At 39.4% G+C, this 20498-nt stretch overlaps 1 protein-coding gene across 2 annotated transcripts in view; it reads right to left on the bottom strand.

Moving 5' to 3' along the window:
• Positions 1-20498, bottom strand: part of ARK2N (arkadia (RNF111) N-terminal like PKA signaling regulator 2N) — a 46312-nt gene that overhangs the window by 13140 nt on the left and 12674 nt on the right. The window contains exons 2-3 of one of the 2 annotated variants that reach the window (XM_084225058.1): positions 17366-18179; positions 4671-11180 (exon numbers count right to left, since the gene is read on the bottom strand). In XM_084225058.1, coding sequence (XP_084081184.1) covers positions 10726-11180; positions 17366-18089 — 1179 coding nt within the window. In that variant the 5' untranslated portion in view covers positions 18090-18179 and the 3' untranslated portion in view covers positions 4671-10725. Of the gene's footprint in view, positions 1-4670; positions 11181-17365; positions 18180-20498 lie in introns of those variants that run through there. The other variant, XM_084225059.1, reaches the window with a different exon arrangement.

The following is a 20498-nucleotide window of genomic DNA, read 5'->3' on the forward strand; positions in this document are numbered from 1 at the left end:
AGCTCAAATGCCTTGCCCCATCTGCAGCTCACTGACTCAGCATGGATTAAAGTGGTTGGAGCTCCCCCTCCCCAAATGAGAGGATCAAAACTTTCTTTGGACCAAGGCTTCATCCACACAAATGAGCATGAGACACAAACACAGGCTGGGCCAAAGCTCAGCATCTTTGCAATTCTTTAACTCCAAGGAGGCTCTTGGAGTTCTGCAGCTGAACATCTGCAGAACCTTTTGTTATGGGGGTGATACACGGACGGTACAACTTGTATGGGATAATATAAAATAATCATAAACTAAGAATGTGTTCAGGAAGACAGGACTTTCAGAGCTACAAAATGACTAATGAAATATTTGAAAGTGATAAAGAATAAAATGAAAAGCCTTAGGAAAAACTGGTTTCTTTTCAGAGTTTTGAGTGGCTGTTGAAGACAGAAAGAACATGAACTAGAAGTTTCAAATTTACTTCTCTGAAAAGCTGTTCTTCTGAGGTTTTTAGAACGGATTTTGGTTTTAGGGGCTTTTTTGGAGGGGGTGTTTTTTAGTAACTTGGTGCCTGAAAACTACTATTTTCAGAAACCCCTACTTTGTGATTAGCAACACAGTTCATCAGAGAGTGACATTTTGCTTAAGTCGTACTAAAGATCAGTTTTGCAACAAGGTATGAAGAAATTCACAAAATATTTCAGCTCAGACCTGCCTCCAAAACAACAATTCCATGAAACAATGTTACATTACAAACTTAAAACAGACCCAACAAAAATAAATGAGTAGTTAAATGCCAATGTATTAAAGACCAAACTGTTCGCAACATGAAACGCTGATGATTATGACTGGAACAGAATTCCTGATAATTAACTGGAAGGCAATCTTTGTCTTTTTAAAAGGCAATTACAAAATAATGGAATACCGAGGTCAGAATTAAGCTGGCTGATGTTCAGTTAATTATTTGTGACAGCTGATGATTAAATTACATGCAGAAGTTAGGGCTGGACTGAATCACGGGAGGCATGTTTTCTTTCAGTCTTATCATCAGAGTTCAGCGTGAACATATATAATGTGAGCTGTAAAAATAAACAGTCAAGTGCAGAAGATACGAGGGTCAAGTACAATATTGACTATTTGACCATTTTTTCAACAGGTTATCTAAGATTTCAGGAGCTTGGGATTGTTCCTTCAGGTCTTTGTTTCTCTCACTTCTGACTCAGAGCTCCAAAAGCAGAAGCGAAATTTGATTTTTAGATAGACATGTCTACACAAGTAAAATTGTATTTGGACAAAAGGCACCAATAGTCTCAAGTCAAAATTGTACCACTCCTACATGTATAATCATGCAAAAATGTATTATAAATGTATATACATGCAGAGTGATATTCTCATCACCTACCCATAGAAATAACTTGTGTGAAAGTCTTCATCAGTAGGAAATACAAGCATAAACTTGTTATCTGTAGCTCCACTCTTGTATCTTCCACACTTCCAAAGAGCACACCTTATAACTTAGCTTAAATTCAGTATACATCAAACAGACAAAAATATTTTCAATATAATTTACACACTGTAATTATATTTGTCAGGGTAATAACCACCAATTTAACAATCTGGAAAAAAGAACCCCAAACAAGATGCCTATTTACAGAGCAAGCACAGCAGAGATCTATTTTTGCATTTCTCAGCCTTGCCTTTCAGGATCAGATCTGGAAATTTGGAAAGGCCCCCAACACCAGGTTTATCCACACCTCTCACCAGTAAATGACTGACAAAGCCAAGATAATGGCCACCAAACTGCAACAAATCTCAGATTCCCCATATTTACAAAAAAAATAAACAAGCATAAATGCTCACATGTTAAAAAAAGTCAACAAAAACCACACAGAACCAAACAATGAAGAAGTTGCAGGTAACAACCAGATGGAAGTTGCAGTGAAGGCATATTAAAAAAAATCTTATAAAAATCCTCTGTTCCCAAAAGCTGTTTCCTTTTCAGGGCTGCATGGAAGGGACAGGAGTGGTTAAATTTGGAAATAAATAATACTTCCCTACCCAAGTACGTGATCATCCAGTGATGTGATGCAAAGTGAATGAATGGTACCAAGAAATAATGACAGTTGGCTTCAGCTAGGAAATAAAGTGAAAAAAAGCTTTCAGGTTGAAAAGGTAAAAAGGATTACCTACAACCATAGGTGTAATTCATCATCTTTTCTTTATAATAGAGACACTACATGTAATTACTGACCCTAACAGAATTTCAAAAGATTAAAAAACAGACATCAAGACAAACCATGCCAGAACCAAACTTAATGTAGAAGAGTCAGGAGGTTCCCTGGTCGGTAATTTAAACTATCTACTTTAGAAAAATTACATCTTTTGAGAACCTGAGGTAGCTGGAACAAGTACATTTCTCTGGTGACAAGCATTAATTCATTTCTAAAGCAATAAATGCTTGAAAAAGGCAAGGCTGAAAGTTAATAAGTACCAGCAGCAAAATACAGCTGTTGACATTTAATGCTATAAGGGGGGAGGGAAAGCCTGCTTTCTTTTTCTCTTCCCCAAAGAATTCAGAGGCAGAGGTCATCATGGGGACAGCATTTCTAAGTGTCCAACTCTCCCTTAATTTACACAGCTCATCACAACTAATTCTACTATGAACAACTGAATCAGAAGTCACATGCACAAAAATCCAGGTCTACACATACCGATTCTCATTTTAAACTTGCAACACAGAAAATTAAATCACTTCTCATCTGCTACCTGCTCCCTTGCTTTTCTTAGAGGCACATCTCAACACTTCAGCAGCCTAACCCATGCTGTAAGATCCACACTCCTATTATCCATTACTTCATTATAATGGCAGCACAAGCAAAATGGGGAACTCAAGCGTAAAATTTCAGCTGTAGGTTAAAAGCAGCCTTTCCATAAGAAGCACTGTCCCTTTGCACTGCACAGGCTGTTTATCATTGCAAAGGAAACACAAGATCTTAGCTGGCAGAACCTGAGTGGGGAATTAAGTCCTTGAAATTTGTAGAGACAGGCTGAGAGCTGCGGGTATTTGGACTCCAGGGACACCTCAGAGCCCCTGCCAGGGCCTCAAGGGGCTCCAGGAGAGCTGCACAGGGACTGGGCACAAGGCACGGAGGGACAGCAGCCAGGGAATGGCTTCCCAGGGCCAGAGGGCAGGGACAGATGGGATATTGGGAATGAGGAATTGCTGGCTGGGAGGGTGGGCAGGCAGTTGTGGCTGCCCCTGGATCCCTGGCAGTGTCCAAGAACGGGGCTTGGGGCCACCTGGGATAGTGGAGGGGATGGAGTGGGATGAGACTTAAGGTCTTTTTCCACCCAAACCATTCTATGACTACAAGCCATTATTTCTCTTTGTCTTTTTTACATTTAGGCATGCTGAGCAGAGCTCATCACCTGAATTCCTTCACACTACAGCCAGGGAGAGGAAGTTCAGATAAGCTCAGCCTGGAAATTGCATCTTGGAGCATCAAAAGCACCATCTCCCCTCCTTCCCCAGCAAACAGAAAAAGCTTAGACACCACCTTAGCCCAAACACCTCAATTTAACAGTACTCAAGTTCCACAAGACGAATTCCAGCCTCGGGGATAGGAGTTAAAATTTGCAATGTTTTCTCTATAAGCAGAAGAAAAAAGACTGAAATCTCCAGAGGACTATCCCGATTAAAATAAATCCAAAATTAAACCCCTAATTTTGATGGCCTGAGCTGCCCTCTGGAGCCATCAGTGTGCCTGCCAGAAAGAGACAGGGAGCCATATTTAGGTATGAATATCACCCCAAGTTTTAAGACACACAGACCAGTACAGTAATAAAAGCAACAATAATTACAGCACTTTGTTCTTACAAAAAGCTCTCCATTGGCATATCCTGGAGAACTCCGAGGTGGTTATTAACCTCCTTTGTCCATGAGGGAAACTGAGGCAGGCAGCAGCCTGCAGCTTGCTCAAGGCTAAGGAGCAGAGGAGCTCAGCCTGGCTGAAAACAACATTCCCCTCCAATTACTGGGCTATTTTTAACTGCTGAATGTTTGAGGAGTTTAGAAGCAGTGCTTAGGAATGCTTTTGGGAAAGGTGCAAATGCAAAAAAGGCTACACACAGAGCCCTGGGAGACACAGCCTCTGCCAGCCTCACCTCCACCTCTTGGCTGTGAATGTGGGCACTGATGCTCTCAGCCTCACTACTCTAATTGAATTTATTTCTGTGGAACAAATGAGAATACTGAGCCATTTTAAAGTAATTAATGACCTAAGAATACCCTGATTTACACTGGATGCTTAAATTTAACAGATAACTCCCATTTACTTCCAGATTACACAAACCATAAAATGGACTTTATTACCTATATAAATTTTAAGGTCAGATGATCACAATCAAAATAATATACTGATACAAAAACTACAGGGTGAAGTGACAGCCTTTTTGTTTCAGATAGAATAGCAACAGAAATCTGGTATTAATTAAAACAATAGAAACCTGGTATTAATTAAAACATGACCCAGACCTGCGATTTCAAAAGTATGTGCAGCTCAAAGGGCACAAACTACCTGAACCCTCAAACAATTCTCAAAGGGGAGTATGGGCTGGAGATCTGTGCTTTTTTGTGTTGTTTAGCAACATGAAACACTTAATTTCTATTTAGGCTTATTTATTTATTCCAGGTTACAGTAGTTACATTTCAAAATTTACAGGGTTAAGCAAATAATACATTGTAAATACAATAAAAAACAGTAGCAGTGTAACAACATTCTCTCTAAAATCATAAAGTGAACTTTATCAGTGAATCCACTTTCCTGACATCTTCCTTTGTTTCACACAGTAAAGCTTTTCTGTTTGGTGTTTCTTTTAACCATAATAATAAAATAAAATCAAAACAACATGATCAAATTATTATCTGTTCTCAGACTGGATACTTTTTAATATAGCACAAGAAAAGAAATCCTAAAAATTCAAGTCTTGCTGAATAACATTCATACTTTCAGGCTTTTTGATGACTGGATGGAAAATATCTTGGATTTAATTTAGCAAATTATAAATGAAGATAACAAAGCGTTTTTCACTGTGCGTTAAGCAAAGGCACATGGAATATGGCTATGGATTGAGAATACTGGGAAGTGGAATTCACTTTGTATCGCATTACAGGAGTTCTTTTCTGTGATGCTGCCTAACAATGCAATAATTATGGTAGCAGGTATATCAACCAGATCTCTTCCCCAGTTTTACTTGGAGAAGTGTCTCAGGAGGGTTTGGAAACTGTCACATGCTTATATAGCCATGGTAGTTAAAAAAAGTAAATAATTCCCTGTGTTAACACAACTTCCATTAGGAAAAGGCAGAAAACATGCACCCCTGCAGAAAATATCACATTTTCCCCACCACAAACTGCACCTTTCCATTGAAGGACTGATACAGCCTCTGATGGTCCAGACTAATCCCCTGCTCCATCGCTCTGCACTTGAAATCCCTGCTAACTTAATAAGCCTATTTTTCCATGTGCCTTTATTTTGCTGACCTAACACCAAGAGACTAATGAAATTTGTGAGAAATACCAACTTCTGGCTTCGTCTTTTGCAAGGTACTGTCCATCTCTATCAATCAGCCTGATTATTTTGGCTTCTACAGTACAAATCACACAGTGCATTTGTTCTAACACATGTAACTGCAGTGGTCACAGTGCAGACCCCCCATTATTTCAAAAACATCTACTCAATGGGTCTGAATTACACACCCCCATCAGGCAAAGGCTCCCGTCAAGGTCAGCTGGAGGATTCTCTGGACGAAAAACTGCAGAATAAGTTCCATTTTTAATGAGATTAAATGCCAGCCCCATTAAAACCAGTAGAAAATTTCTACTACTATCAATGGTGCTCAAGTTTAATTTCTTAATGCCCCTGAAATATTATTTGTAAATTTATCCACATACAGTATGTGGATACAGAAAGAGACAAAATATGTTAAAAGAGAAAACAGTGATAATAAATATGTTCCAATTTGTAACATAACTGCCAAATATAATCCCCTTTCATTGAAGTTAAGAATGGTTTTTCAGTCTTTACCCTAGCAGCTCAGATAAAATAACCCAACAATCCTGCACAAGCACTAAAAAACACTGAGCTTAAAAAAATAAATGTGTATTTCTGCCTGAATTATTTTGTCCTAGTACTGTTAAAAATTACACTGAAAGTTTTAGATTTTGACTTTTTTTCCCTGCACTGTTATTTTTGCAATAGAAAATCTGAAAAAAGTTTCATTGCCTTGAGTTTGTTTTATGTTGTATGTTAATTTTTTTTCCTAAATAAAACCTGACCATTCAGATATTCATCCGTAAACACCTTCTTCACTAAACCCCACTGAAAGCAGCATGAATGCCTTGGGAAGAACCTGCAGGCAAGCCTGAAAAAACACTGCACACTGAAGCCCCTGGACTTCCAGGAACTCCTAAGAAGGACTGATCCTAGAAGGAAGTCCTTTTACTGCAACGTTGGTTTGACATTTAGTGAAATTTAAACTGAGCCTTCATGTAAAGGCTTACTTCTTGTGCACTTGCACAAAAAACATGAAACCAAAACCACTGTGTTTCACCTGCTGCTGAATTCCAACTCTGGGGCTGTACAGGTGCTCCACTGCTCCAAGGCTGGAACAGCTGCCATATTGAAAACACATAATTCAATATTTTAAGTGATAATATAGGAGCTGAACCAGAGCAGCTGTGGCTGCCCCATCCCTGGCAGTGTCCAAGGCCAGGTTGGACAGGGCTTGGAGCAACCTGGGATAGTGGAAGGTGTCCCTGCCCATGGCAGGGGGTGGGACTAGATGAGCTTTAAGGTCCCTTCCAACCCAAACCATTCTATGATTCTGTGAACAGGCCAGTTAAGATTTAAACTGGCACAACCATCCCTGGAATTACACCAGTCTACACCAGCTCACCTGACTCGATGCATCTGACCTTTTCAAACCATAAGTAAAATTCCTTAAAGGAATTAAAATGTTTCTTCACACAATTCCGAAGTATAAATCCTGGGGCAATCAGAGAAACTCTAAATTATCTGTGGTTTTCCATGTCTGTACAAAACTCCTATTGATTTCTCCCCTACTTGTTAGATGTGGTGGTTTTGAAGTAGTTTGGTGAGATGTTAACATAAACACATATTCAAAATGTAACTCAGGGTTGAAAAGTAGATGAGCTTTCTTCCAATAGTCCTAAAGCAGTCTTAGATAAGTCAGACTGTTTCCATGAGATATAGAATGGGTAAGATAAAAATTTATGTTAAAATTTCATCTGAAGAAATTTTAACTCCCTGAGGGTTTCTAGTTGAAGCCCTTTGAAAATAAGAGCCTATAATGGAAATCATGACAAACTCAACCGCAGCCATGTCATGAAAATATAGTGAAAATATTCCCAGGAGGCAAAAAATATAAAATCTGAAACTATGTGCTAGGAACCTGTTTTCTCAAAGAGATGCCAAAGACTGTCACACACAGTTAAAACAAAGACTCATCACTAGTACTGGTATCTGGAGGTTGGTACCCCCTGGGTTCAGAATACAGAGCAAGAAGAGAAATGCTCCTATTTATGGGCAAATCCTTCATCAGGCAGGCTATGCTACACCTGAAAAACAGAAAGGTGGGGTTCCCCTCTCAGTTTCAGGCCAAACACACTTCCCACATGGAAAACCAGCTCATGGAGCAGTGGAAAACCAACTCATGGAGCAGTACCCAGCTGTGCACATCAGCACACACTTTTCTTTTCAAAGAAGAAGGTTTGTGACAAAGCTGAAGATTTGGCTCTGGTTTTGAGCCATGTAGAAAGAGTGAGGAAAGAAAATATTATTTACCATTTACAAAACAATTTACAGCCACTGATCTTGCACAATGTTTTTAGCCTTCAACTAGGTAGCTTTCGTGGGGAAATAAAGTTATATCTAACAGGAACTATTCCCCCAGTCTTCTGGAAGCCTTGAGATAATTTTATCCTAGAAAGAGTACAGCTTTAAAGTTTATATGTTCAACTTCTGTCATCCTCTGCTTGTTCTTCTGTGTTCACAGCTGTTTGCATTGAAAATAACAGTTAGCAGTGATGGAAAAAATGTTTAAATTTTTGCCTCCAGTAACCAAACACAAATTTTTATCTATTTATATACTGAATTATATCAATATTTTTTCCTTTTTTTTTCTTTTTTAAGGACTACCTGACTAATACATTGAAAATTTGCAGAAATTTCACTGGCTACATATGTAATTAAGTTATTATCCATGTATGAGATACATATGTAAAGATGTTTCAGTCTGAGACATAAATAAGTTCAACTGAACTTTTCACACAATTTGTTCTGAAATACCTAATTGTTCCATTTATACTATTTTACAAAAAATACTATGGGCATGCTTACAGACATACACATTAAAATAAACCAGTCACTGCAAAAAGCTGCTTTCTGCATGCACGGGAAGATTTGTAAAATTGTCATGCTTTAGAATATTCTGCTCTTATTATCATCATATATATATATATATATATATATATATATATATATATATAATCTATGAACATCAGATGGATCCACTTTGGTGGGGGTTGTTTTATCAGCAAATACTCTTCCCTGAAAGATCTTTTTAAACAGATGAGGATAAGCTTTTAAATTGCAATCAAACATAGAACAACTTGTTTAACTTTTACCTGAAATGCACACAATTTCAGACAAGGGAGTTTTCTAACAAGTTCGTATCAAAATCTTTGTATCAAAATTATGCATGAAGGTGATCTGAAAAGACTTTATCCCAGTACTCAAAAATTTTCTCCTGCATAGTCTTTCAAACAGATACTCTGAAAATAACACAGGTTTCTAACCTTTTTTTTTTTTTAATGAAGGCATCATATACTTTAAAAAAAAGTCAGTCTAGGGCAAGAATAATCTTAAAATACCAGTGTAGATATTATACTGATAACAAAAAGTATTTCTTGAGTTCCTGTTACAGGTTTGATCCAAACTGTCACATAAATTGATGGAAAAACTCCCATTGACTTCAGGGAGGGTAAAAAAAGCCTGACCTACAGAAGATACTGTGGTTACTCCCAACAGGAGGAAAAGAAAGTAAACTAAAATAATTAGGGAAAAAGTGACTGTGGTTTAAAAAGCAGAGTAACTGAGCTAAAGGAGACCTAAGTGTTTTCTTTACTTAAACTGCGGGCTTTCATTTTCCATTGTAAAAATTTTTATTTCATTTTCATTAGAAACTTCTAACAAGTTCTACCTGATTAAAAATATACATTTTTTTGGTAGCTACAGAGAAGTTACTTCACATGAAGGAAGGCCTTATTGGAGAGGTGACCCAAAAATCCCTGTGTGTAGCAATAATAGTAAGAATTAAATATTTCTAATATATAGTTTAAATTAATCCTACTTTAAACATCACAGTTTCAAGCCTGCCTATTCAGGATAACTATTAGTACAAAAAAAAGAACTCACAAAACAGTAAATTCTTGCCTCACTTAAATGAACCTGGTGCTGTGGCAATCCCCATCACAAGTAAAGAATGATTTCAGTGGTGCTCACACGTGGTCCGGTCTGACCCAGGCCAGCAGCTATCAGACCACCACGGTGTTCACTTATCAAGCTTTCCTTTAAATTCCTGTGCCAAGGCTCAACCCATCCCCTGATGGCTGCTTATCTGAGGGCAGACAGGATTGTTTTTATTCCAGCATGAAGGATGTGGCTGGGCTGCATTTACAGGAGGAAGCAGAGCCGCTCTGTGTGCACAGGTTGGGGTGACTCATCTCACCCTGAAGTTATCTCTTAGGGACTGCTGATAAGCCAGGGTAGGGACAACTCACGGGAGAGAAGGACGCTGCCCCGAGGCATCCTTGGTGAGGCTTATCTCTTCCCACTGAGACCCAGGGAAGAGCAGAGCAGGCAGCTGGAATTGGTGGAGACGACCTGCACCCAAACCGAGCACACAGAGATGTGTGTGCGTGTGCCTGTGTGCGCACACAGGGTAAGGCAGCCGCCTCCATAAACACACCATGTGCAACACAGCAGTGACACTGATAAAAACCCTGGACAGAGACTGAGCTGCTGAACGGGAGACAAAAAGGAATTAAATCCGCTGTGCACGCTTGTTATAGACAGATAAATTTTTAGGGTAAGCTTATTTATTAGTTCTGCCTAAAAATGAAGAAGCTAATGTGTGGCATGGTCAAGCCACAAAACTTGAGAGTAAACAGAGTTAAGGAAATTTCATGGGTCTGTATCTAGTTCTGGATCTCTAGGGTGCTTTATCTCTTTAAATATAAAACTTATTTCCTTATACAAATGTTTTAACATGCAAAAAGGGCATCCGGATGAATGCCCTGAATGCTCCTATTGTAGCAAACACAGCCCTACTGCTTTTGGGGTATCTAGACATGGATTCTAAGTTATATTGTCCCGAGTTTGGTGATGAAAGCTTAGGGTGGCTCCCCCCATACACCTTTAAAGGTGTTTGTTTATAGGTGCGTACTGGCACATGCAGGTGAGTATACTGTGATTTCTTTTTTTTTAACTACATATATTCACTATAAATTAAGAAAAACAAACAATATCATGGTAATAAAACCCAAAAGAGAAAACAAAACAAACACATACAAAGAGAAAAGCAAACCTCGTTTTTAGCAGAATCCAAAATAACATCAAGATTGCAAAATCAGATTTATTTTCTTTTTAATTTTTTTTTTTAAGTTTATGATTTATTCAGATCAGGCTCTGCCATATTCCCATTCTCTGGAAAGACTGGTGTAAAATTGTTATTAAAAGTCACTGGAAACTCCAGCGCAGCATCGGCATTTTGATAGCCCACGTACGAATTAAAGGGCTGCTGAGGAAGCACTTGGCTATCAGGCATCTGCACGAAAGCCCCTGACTGTGTGGTAGGGGGGATTCTTTGGCCAACTAGTTGGATTTTAGGTTCCCTGGGCTCCAGTTGCTGCTTGCTTTCTTCGTCCGTGTCAAGATGGGTTAGCTTTTCTATCCACATGCGGAATTTCTCCTCTGTCTGCCTCTGCATCTTGGCAAAGCAGTTCATGGCCTCTTCCAGGACATTGCCTATGCAGTTCCTATCCCACACGGTGCCCCTGTCAAGCAATCCTGGAATTTCCCTGGTCGCTCCTCCAGATCCCCCAGCACGACTGAAGCCAGCTTTAAAGACATTGAGGCCATTTGATAAGACATCATTAAGTAAGAACATAATATTGTTTATTAAGGCATGTTAACTGAGGAAAACAACTTTTCTAATTCTGCCCCTTGGATATGACAATAGGAGAGGAATTAGCATATATTAACAAACAGTACTACTCTTAAAATAAAATTTTACACCCACTGAGGTTATAATTGAAATTTTGGCATCAAAATTATTTTACTCTCAAAGTCTCAGACAATTCTGTCAAAAAGGTCTCTTTTTTTACCAAACTACTCCAGTTCCCTTGCAATTTGTTTTGAATTCAACTGAAAGTGTCAAAAACATTATACAATAACATATTGAGTTCTATTAAGCTGCAATCCAAAATGCTATTTTTTAACTGACAAACCAGAATAATTATGTGTATTTTGCTTTCACACTTGGACCCTTTTATAAATGGGCTGTTAAACACAGGTGGAATTGGCCCAAAACCCTTGGCCTGATTTTGGGAAGCACACAGAATGAGGAGAACACAGGACACAAAACACAAAAACATGAGGGGGGCTACCTGAGTGCTATTCTGACACAGGAGGGGAGAGTGTCCTCTGCCAGGCGTGATGGACACAGCTCCATCACAGGGACAACCTGCACACCACGGAGTCCTGACCAGCCTCACACCAGCCAGGACCATGCCCTGAGCCACCATTCCTACAGCCAGTCCCAGGCAAGGCAGAAAACAGGGAATGGTTGGAAGGAAACTGTTCTGCTTCCAACTATCCACCAAAAGGAGGTGGAAGTGACTGGCTTTGGGATTATCAGGAAGAACTGCAGCAGCCAGAAGAGAAGGCCAATCCTCATGGCCTTACTCTACATATCATAAACAAAAGGCAGTGGAAACTATATTTTAAAGTCTATGGTTCACTCAGGAATCATCTAGAAGCAATAAACCCCAAAGAAAATGAGGCTCTCTACCCATTTGAGGAATAATAAACAGTACGTGCATGCCATCCAAACACACAAATGTCACCTAAGGTAATACCAACACAAGACAAGCATCACATTAAACTACACAAAGGTACAGAAGATGGTAATTGAATATCTAAATGTGAAACTTGTGGCACCCTCTAGCTTAAGAATAATACAGTATATCCTAAGAATGAGAGAAATCATTGCATGACCTAAGTAATTATTTACTAATAAAAACCCAAGGCACTAAATCTTTATTGGGATTTCACTGAGTACACAAAATTACACTATCACTTAAACACTACATTCTTTTTAGGAACTGTTTAAATGAGGTATACACAGATCCCACAGGAACAGCTAAACAAAGCCCTGGGTTATTCTCTCATTTCTGAAGAGTAATTTTTAAGTCTTTCTTGCCCATCTGTTTACCTATCAGACATATTGAAAATTCAGCATTCAGGTCCTCTGCTAAAAATATTTGCTTTATACTAATTTACATCCCTCCAACTGCATTTTAACCAAAATGAATTAAGCAAAATGGTACCTTTTTTTCTAAAACATAGCCATGTTTTGTATATTCAATAATTTTTTTTCCTCCCTAAAAGAAGCGTTTCTTCTGTTCATTTACTTCTAGTATTGAACATCCAATATGATTCTGTTTCTTTTTCTTTAGCCCAGATCTTAACTTAAACTCAAGGAACTCACAATCTTTCTGATTTCCATAAACATACAAATAAGTAATGTTAATTTTTAATTGCAATTTAAATAAAAACTATTGATGTTGATAAGTGAGACAATCTTTTCAAGTTTTTAAAATTAAAAATGAACTAGAATGGTCAAAGTTGACAAACCTAAATAAAGTATGTATTGAAACTGAATAAAGGATGTATTGAAACTGAATAAAGTATGTATTGAAATATATATAGCCCAGCAATACAAATTTTAAAAGGCATAATTTATAGAGTATCTCAAATTTACAACAGCAGCAAAACAATGTTTTAAATGCTTCCTGTGCAGTTCCTACAACAAGCTGTATTCAATCTTTTCTTTATTTAAAAAAAAATCCCCAAGCCTAAAAATGCATTTTTACATATTAAAGATGCTAGCATTTATTTAATTGGTCCCTCTTCTGTCTATAAACTTTAAACTATAGTTTTCTACTTATGCTAAGTTTAAAGGAGAAGAAATTGAGGTCACAAAGGGGTCAGAATCAAAGATTCCTCTCTCATTTTCAAGACAACACCTCCTGCAAAACAGCACCCAAGAAATGCCCCAATGTTATCATTTTATGGGATCTCTTAAGTACAATCTAAGTAATAACCAAATCCCAAGAAATTTAATTTACTACGTCTGGCAACATAACAATGTAAGATATGCTTCATCTTCATTCTAACTGGCAATGGTTGGCTCCTCTGTGTTATTCTGTTGCAGACACTTCCAAATTAGTATCTTACAGCAAATCATTCTTAACAGACTAATTCTTTTTCCTATCTATTAACTATAATTGTCACTCTGAATTCATGCTTTGCAGATGCTTTATCCAAGATCTTAGGAGGAGGAGCACAGTTCTTAGGAAGAAGGAACCTATGCCCATCTCTTTCAGTTAACTGCATATTTTAAAAGACTTGTATTTTGTTTAACAAAGTGAGATGCGGCTTTTTCAACATTAAAACTCGCACTTTTTGACTGATTTTTGTGATAGCCTAAAATATAAGTCATCCCCAGTTCAATTCAGATTTTCCTGAGTTGTACAAACCACAATGGTGGTAAAATGCAAAATATTTTTGTATATTATTTGAATTTTTAAAAATCCATTGCTTCTTCCAAAAAACAAGTTTACACAGCAATAAATATTGATTCCCAGACTTGCTCTCATACCAATTTCATTCAGAGTTAATTTGCAGCATCACATGGAAATTGTTTGAAGTAAAAACTTCCTACTACAGCAGGAAGCCTGGCAGAATCTACTGCAGAACTCCTATGCCATGTTTATGTGGTATTGAAGAATGGCAAAATTTTAGATGCCAACAGAGAGGCTCAGTTATTAAAAGGTAAAAAGTTGTTCCTCATCTACAACAATCCAAAAATCACAGCATTCCCTGAAACAAAGAGCCAAAGATTATGAATGCTCACGCCAGTGAAAAGGCTCTCAGGAGAACCCCTGAAGTTTAGAATGAACCCGTATTTTCAGGTGTAAATTAACACCACAGGATGCATTCAGAATTCCATAACTTGCACTGTGCTGAGCTCCTGTGCAGCTCACTTGTACTGAAGTATCACCAGTAAAATCTCAACTCTCCAGTCTTCCTTGAGGAGAAAAACAAGCCTGGCACTAATTTAATCCACAGTACCTCTAAGTTTAGCAGAGAGACCTGACTGTCTATCGAACAACTGCTCTGTTTGTAACTTAATGGTGTCATCATCATCATCACGTATTTCACTGAACATTTTCTTTACCTTACAAATTTAGCCAAACATATTTCAGATCCAGCAATGTAGATGGTTTTAAAAAAAAGGTCTATTTAAACTATTGCACTATTTAAATTGAATAATTTTAGTGACACAACACGAAAGGTTACTGTATTCTCAAATGTGGCAATTTAATTTTTCAGACCACACACAAGCAAATTGCCTGCTGTTAACACTACCTGTGTTGACAGCTTAAGAAGTCCGTGTAATTTTTGTAATGAGGGCCAAATGACCTGTCACTAAAATTTTTAAAGCATCTCTGTTGGCAAAGCTGGTTTTTGGGCAGCAGAAGGCTAAAATGTTAATTATATGAAAATAAGTGATGTTGAGTAAGTAACCAAGACTGCAGCTGAATGTCCAGACACAGACTTAAGGGGAACACAAGCTGCCTGTGAAAAGCTCTTCTGCACCAATGTGTACAGGTAACTAACTCTTTTAAAAGTAAAGACAAAAGTTTTTCATGCTTATGTCCTGACACTGAAGTCAAACCTTTCAACCTTCCACTGTGTGCAGAGAACACTGGCAGACTGAAATTCCAAAACCGCTTTTTGACACCCTGTATTGTTTTCTATCTACACAATTCACTCCCTCAATTTTGAGGCTATTTGCAGTGTTTTTATAAGTGCACTAAAATGGCTTTCTAGCCAGAAAAAGGAACTGAGTCCTTTGCCAGCTTCAGGCAGAGGGATGGCAGATGGCCTGGGAACCCACCGCTGCGACGGAGTGCTGGGAGTCCGACCAGACTCGCAGCTCCACCACGGGTCTGACAACCACAACGTCTCCTTCACCCAAGAGCAACACAGGATGCATTTTTTGGACAAACCACATCCTTATCTCTACAGAGGGTACTTTTTCTCTTGCACTTGGAAGGCATTTCCCACAAAGCAAAGCCGTCCCTATTTAAAGGAAAACCACAATGTGGCAGGTACACATTGCACCGCATTGCACCAAGAGGGCAGCTCAAACCTTTTAATGTCTTAAACAGAACTCAGCACCGAGCAGATGACACGTGCTGTGAAATCAGAATCAATGTTACTGTCCCTCCCTCGGGATGGTTTGGCACTCTAGCACTGCAGGCAAAGCGGGGCCTTGGTGTAATCATCACTAATAGTCAAGCTCTTCATGTGATGGGATCCCTCCACCAAAAGCATCTCATTCACAGTCAGGACTGAGAGTCAAATACAGAGGCACCCAGGGATACACAAACCATATCCTGGAATGGCATCAGGTCCCCACAGTGGCCCTCAGAAATCCGAAAATACCATGTGGTGCCATTCTGGGTCACAAGGTACTTGTATTACTTAAAAAAAGAATGTGACCTGAGGGACTTATTCTGTGTTGTTTTGGGGTTTTTTGAGAGGTGGGGAACAACCTGTCCCAAAAATCAGTGAAACAGTTATTCTTCAACAGGCTTTAAATAAGGATTAAATTGCCCAAAGTGTAAATATTATAAATAAAAAAGCAAAAACTCTGAAAGATGCAAGACTAACTACTAAAATAATTTTAGATCTCTATGAAAAGTTTACTACACAGTAATTATAAGAGGATATTATGCCTTTTCCAGACATTCTAATAATAAACATTTACTTCCTTTGTGCAACCTGCTTCCTAGCAGGTGTGGGAAAAATGCCAGTTTTCATGGTGACATCATCCACCACAATCAACTTAGTTAAGTCAGTTATTTGTAAAGTCTGCTGCAGTATTTTAAATAATTCATCTAGAAAGCATTAGTTCAGCAACTTAATATTGCAGTTTTCCTTTAAATGTTCTTGCCCTATGTAATATGTTACTTTTCTCAAAAAGAAAAAACTTCTAGCAGAACAGGCAAAAAGGCATGTAACCCAGTAAAAATTGGCAAGCAAAAAAAGTTTATTTTTACGTATTTTTATTTTTATGGATTTTATTTCTGATTGCCATATGATGATGGTTTTATGGTATAATATGCTGCAAGAATAATTCACACAAAATCCTACCCACAGCACTTGGACTAATAAAATAACAAAGACTCAGCAGGCAAAAACCTTGAAGAATTCAACTTTCTTTTGCTAATGAAATGACAAGAAGGCCCCTATAATTTGCTGCCTCCCATCTTAACACAGATGTGTCAGCAAGTTAAAAGCGTAGGAATTACCAATCCTAACGACACAGGAAAATGGCAACAACTTTGTCTAAAATGTTGAAAATTTAGGTGTGAATATAGCTTGGGCACCTGTGTAATCGTATCTGTATCCTAAAATAGGTGACCAGCTGCAATCTGAAAGAACTTAGAATAAGGCTAAGCAGGTTTGTCATGCACTGACATGTTGAGCTGAAAGCACAGAATAAGTGCAATAATGGCCAGGGCCTTACTGTTACGCAGGCAAGAGGTGTGCCGTGCTATTTCTAACACAGCTGCCAAGCTGTGGGCTTTTTATATTAAAGCAAAGCTGGCCACTTATCTTAAGAATTAGATTATCACCATCTAAGGGGATTTGACAGCACTGACATGAGTTCATATTGGCTTACAAAGATCTAAAAAATCCAGAATTCAAAGGTATTCTTTCCTCCCATTTACCATATCTATGCTTTGTTGGTGTGCAAAACTGCACAGGAACCTCACAGAACAGATTTTTAGAATTTGCCCATGTCTTGTTATTACACTGCAGTCTTCAAATTTACACAGAGCTGCAGTTCTCCTGGGTTTTTCTCAAGTGTCACTCATCTAACTTAGCATGACAGCTGAGAAACGATGTCAGGTGCGTTACAGTTCAGTTTAAAAAACATCCTCTACCTGGTATCTCTGCAGTGATTGTCTTGCTGCTCCCTGAAACCTCTTCGTCGTCGTCTGATGAGCTCGTGCTGGAGTCACAGGTCAGGTCACTGTCGCTGGTACTGCTGTCCTGCAGCAGGTTGTACTTCTTGCGAGCAGCCGCCTCCCGCTTCTGCCTCAGGAGCCGGATCCTCTCTTTGTGCTTTTGGCTCCGGTGACCCTTCACCTTGGAAACGCGGCCATTCTGCTTATCGCTAGACTGTCGGTTTTTCTTGGCAGCCATTGTTGAAGTCTCACTTTCAGACCTGGATCTCCTGGATTTCCTCCCGACTGCAGCTCCGGACACCACAGAAGGGTCTCCCTCCGCGGGAGCTTCAGCTTGGCAGGGCTCATTCTCCTCTGCGGAAGACAACGTGTCTGAGTCGGCCAAATGCCCACTGGAGGAAGGGGAAAGCATGCAGTGGTTAGAAGAGTCACTCTCATAAACTCGGCCACCTGCTGGCTTGTCACTCTCCGTAGACGCCAGCTGAGACTCCGAGGAGTCCCGCCTCAGTTCCATCAGCAAGCAAGGCATGGAAGAGAGCACCACAGAGTCTGCTGCAGCGGGCACGCTGTCCTTCTGAGGTTGTGTCTCAAGTTCTATAGGCCTGTCTTCATCAGGAGTAGTCTCTTGCTTTTCAGAAGCCTTTGGTGGAATTTCTGAATCAATAAGTTCTTCTGCTTTTCCGACTGCCTCCATCTTCATTGCAGAGCAAGGTCCTTCCAGTCTCAAAGCATTGAGCACGTTGTCTAGGGGGCTGGGTGAGCTAGACGTGGTCTCCAGCAATGCAGCAGCCTGCACAGGAACAGAACAGTAGGAAAGAATTACACAAGTAGCTCAGCCTGCTCTCCACAGTGTTACCATAAACAACTCACTGCTCTCAGTGAGAATGGTAGACAGAAGGAGTTTACAGAGCCCCAGAGTGATTTGGGTTGGAAGAGACCTTACAGATATTCTCATTCTGTCCCCTGCCATGGGCAGGGACACCTTCCACTGTCCCAGGCTGCTCCAAGCCCTGCCCAGCCTGGCCTTGGACACTGCCAAGGATCCAGGGACAGTCACAGCTGCTCTGGGCACCTGGGCCAGGGCCTGCCCACCCTCCCAGCCAGCAATTCCTCATTCCCCATATCCCATCTGTCCCTGCCCTCTGGCCCTGGGAAGCCATTCGTTGGGTGCTGTCCCTCCGTGCCTTGTGCCCAGTCCCTGTGCAGCTCTCCTGGAGCCCCTTGAGGCCCTGCCAGGGGCTCTGAGGTGTCCCTGGAGCCTTCTCTTCTCAGGTGAACACTGCACGGCTCTCCCAGCCTGGCTGTACAGAAGAGCATCTTATTGCTCAGCATCATGTTGGTTTTCTTAATTTACCTTTTCCTGGTGAACTCATCCTGTTACACCAAATTATTCTTTCATTTACACACCCATGAAAAATGGTACTGAATGGGGTTCCCAGTGGAACCATTCTACATGGGAACCTTATATATCAAAGACTTATTAAATAAAGAAGTGCTACTGAATTGTCAGAGGCACAGCTACAGGCTCTGGCTCCAGAGGTGTCACACAGATTGCTCTCACCAGAGCACCATCATGCTGGTGAGTCACACAAAGATGTTTTAGGAATATCTAATACACCATTCAGGAAGTCCTTGATTGTCTCGCATGCAAGCCCTGGTTATATGAGAACCTCAAGGCTAATTTAGTTTCTCTCAAATCTGCCAGGAAAAGAAGTATTAAATAGTAGAGGCCGCAAGCAAAAAACATCATCTACCCACACCAGTTCCCTACATTTTACTTCAAGTTATAATTTAATAAATTGCATTGCTTCAGTGCAAATAAAAAGACCAAGCTATTTATCTGATTGATAACTTGCACATTATCTACCCAAAACTACCTGAAGCAACTTCAAAGAAATTTTCTTGGAGAGAGCAATAGTTACCATTCTGTTTTCATTATTCACACTTTGCCTTTCACCTGAATTTTCTCTTGGAATACAACACAGAATAAAGATCTTTCAATTACCACATTCACTTACAGATGAATGGCATGGAACAAATCCTTTACAGCTTCAGAAGTACAGTAAATTATAAATTTATGGCACTTCAAAAAACTAAGTGTAGGCCAGAAAACGCAGCAGTGAGATCTTATCTGAAAAAACTACATTTCTGCAGAGGCGGCAAATCAGCACTTGAGCACCCTGAGGAAGCATGGATGGTTCAGAGAGATTTTTCTGTACCCTGATAATCTTTCTTCATTTTCCTGATCCATCCCAAGCTGCCTGCAAGCATGTAACTGTATACATGTATGCAATACACAATATAAGGGTACTTTCCTGCTTCTGAAAGGTGCTGTGCCAAGCTCAGCATTGTCCTGTGTACCCTAACCCCCTCATTTTTAGAGAGAATACTAAAATAGAGTTGAGGCTTCCTTCAGGCTAATGAATGATCTGGTGTATGGTGCAAGGAAATGATGAAAACAATCATGGGAGAGAAACACCAGCTAACGAAAGAAGGGATGGTTAGCATCAGACATCACAAGAAAGATGGAGATGGCAAGACCAAACCTGCTAAATATGGGGGAAAAACCCCACGAACCCTAAATCCCAAAAAATAAACTCAGCATATCCCTTCCAAAAACCAGACTAAAATGCATATTGTGGAAAAGAGGAACATGTATATTAGGAAAAATATTTGTGCATACTTTCGCTAAGTAATCCTCTCTTGAAAGCAACTTCAAGAAGACTTTCTGGAGACAGTAATTTCATGTAAGCAGTAAACATCACGTAGGAACAATTTATTTCCAAGTCTACAGCAGAGCACCCACAAACCCAAACAATGAATACACATGTTCTGAGACATAAATGCATGTCAGTAAAATCAATATTTGCACGTCATTCACTCTGTATACAAATACAAATCTGTATTATCAAATAATTCTCCTATTATACAGGTAAGTAAAATACAGATTTGATGATGGAACAACTGGAATTTGTATTGTATCTGCTAGTGCAGCTCCGAGCTTTCCTCTGGCCATGAACTTTAAAATGAAAAATATCTTTTCTGAGAGTTTTGAAATGTACATGCAGGGAAAATACTGGTTGCTCAGACACAAACCAAAATAGTATTA

Source organism: Fringilla coelebs, assembly GCF_963513975.1.
Source record: "Fringilla coelebs genome assembly, chromosome: Z".
Lineage (NCBI taxonomy): Eukaryota > Metazoa > Chordata > Aves > Passeriformes > Fringillidae > Fringilla > Fringilla coelebs.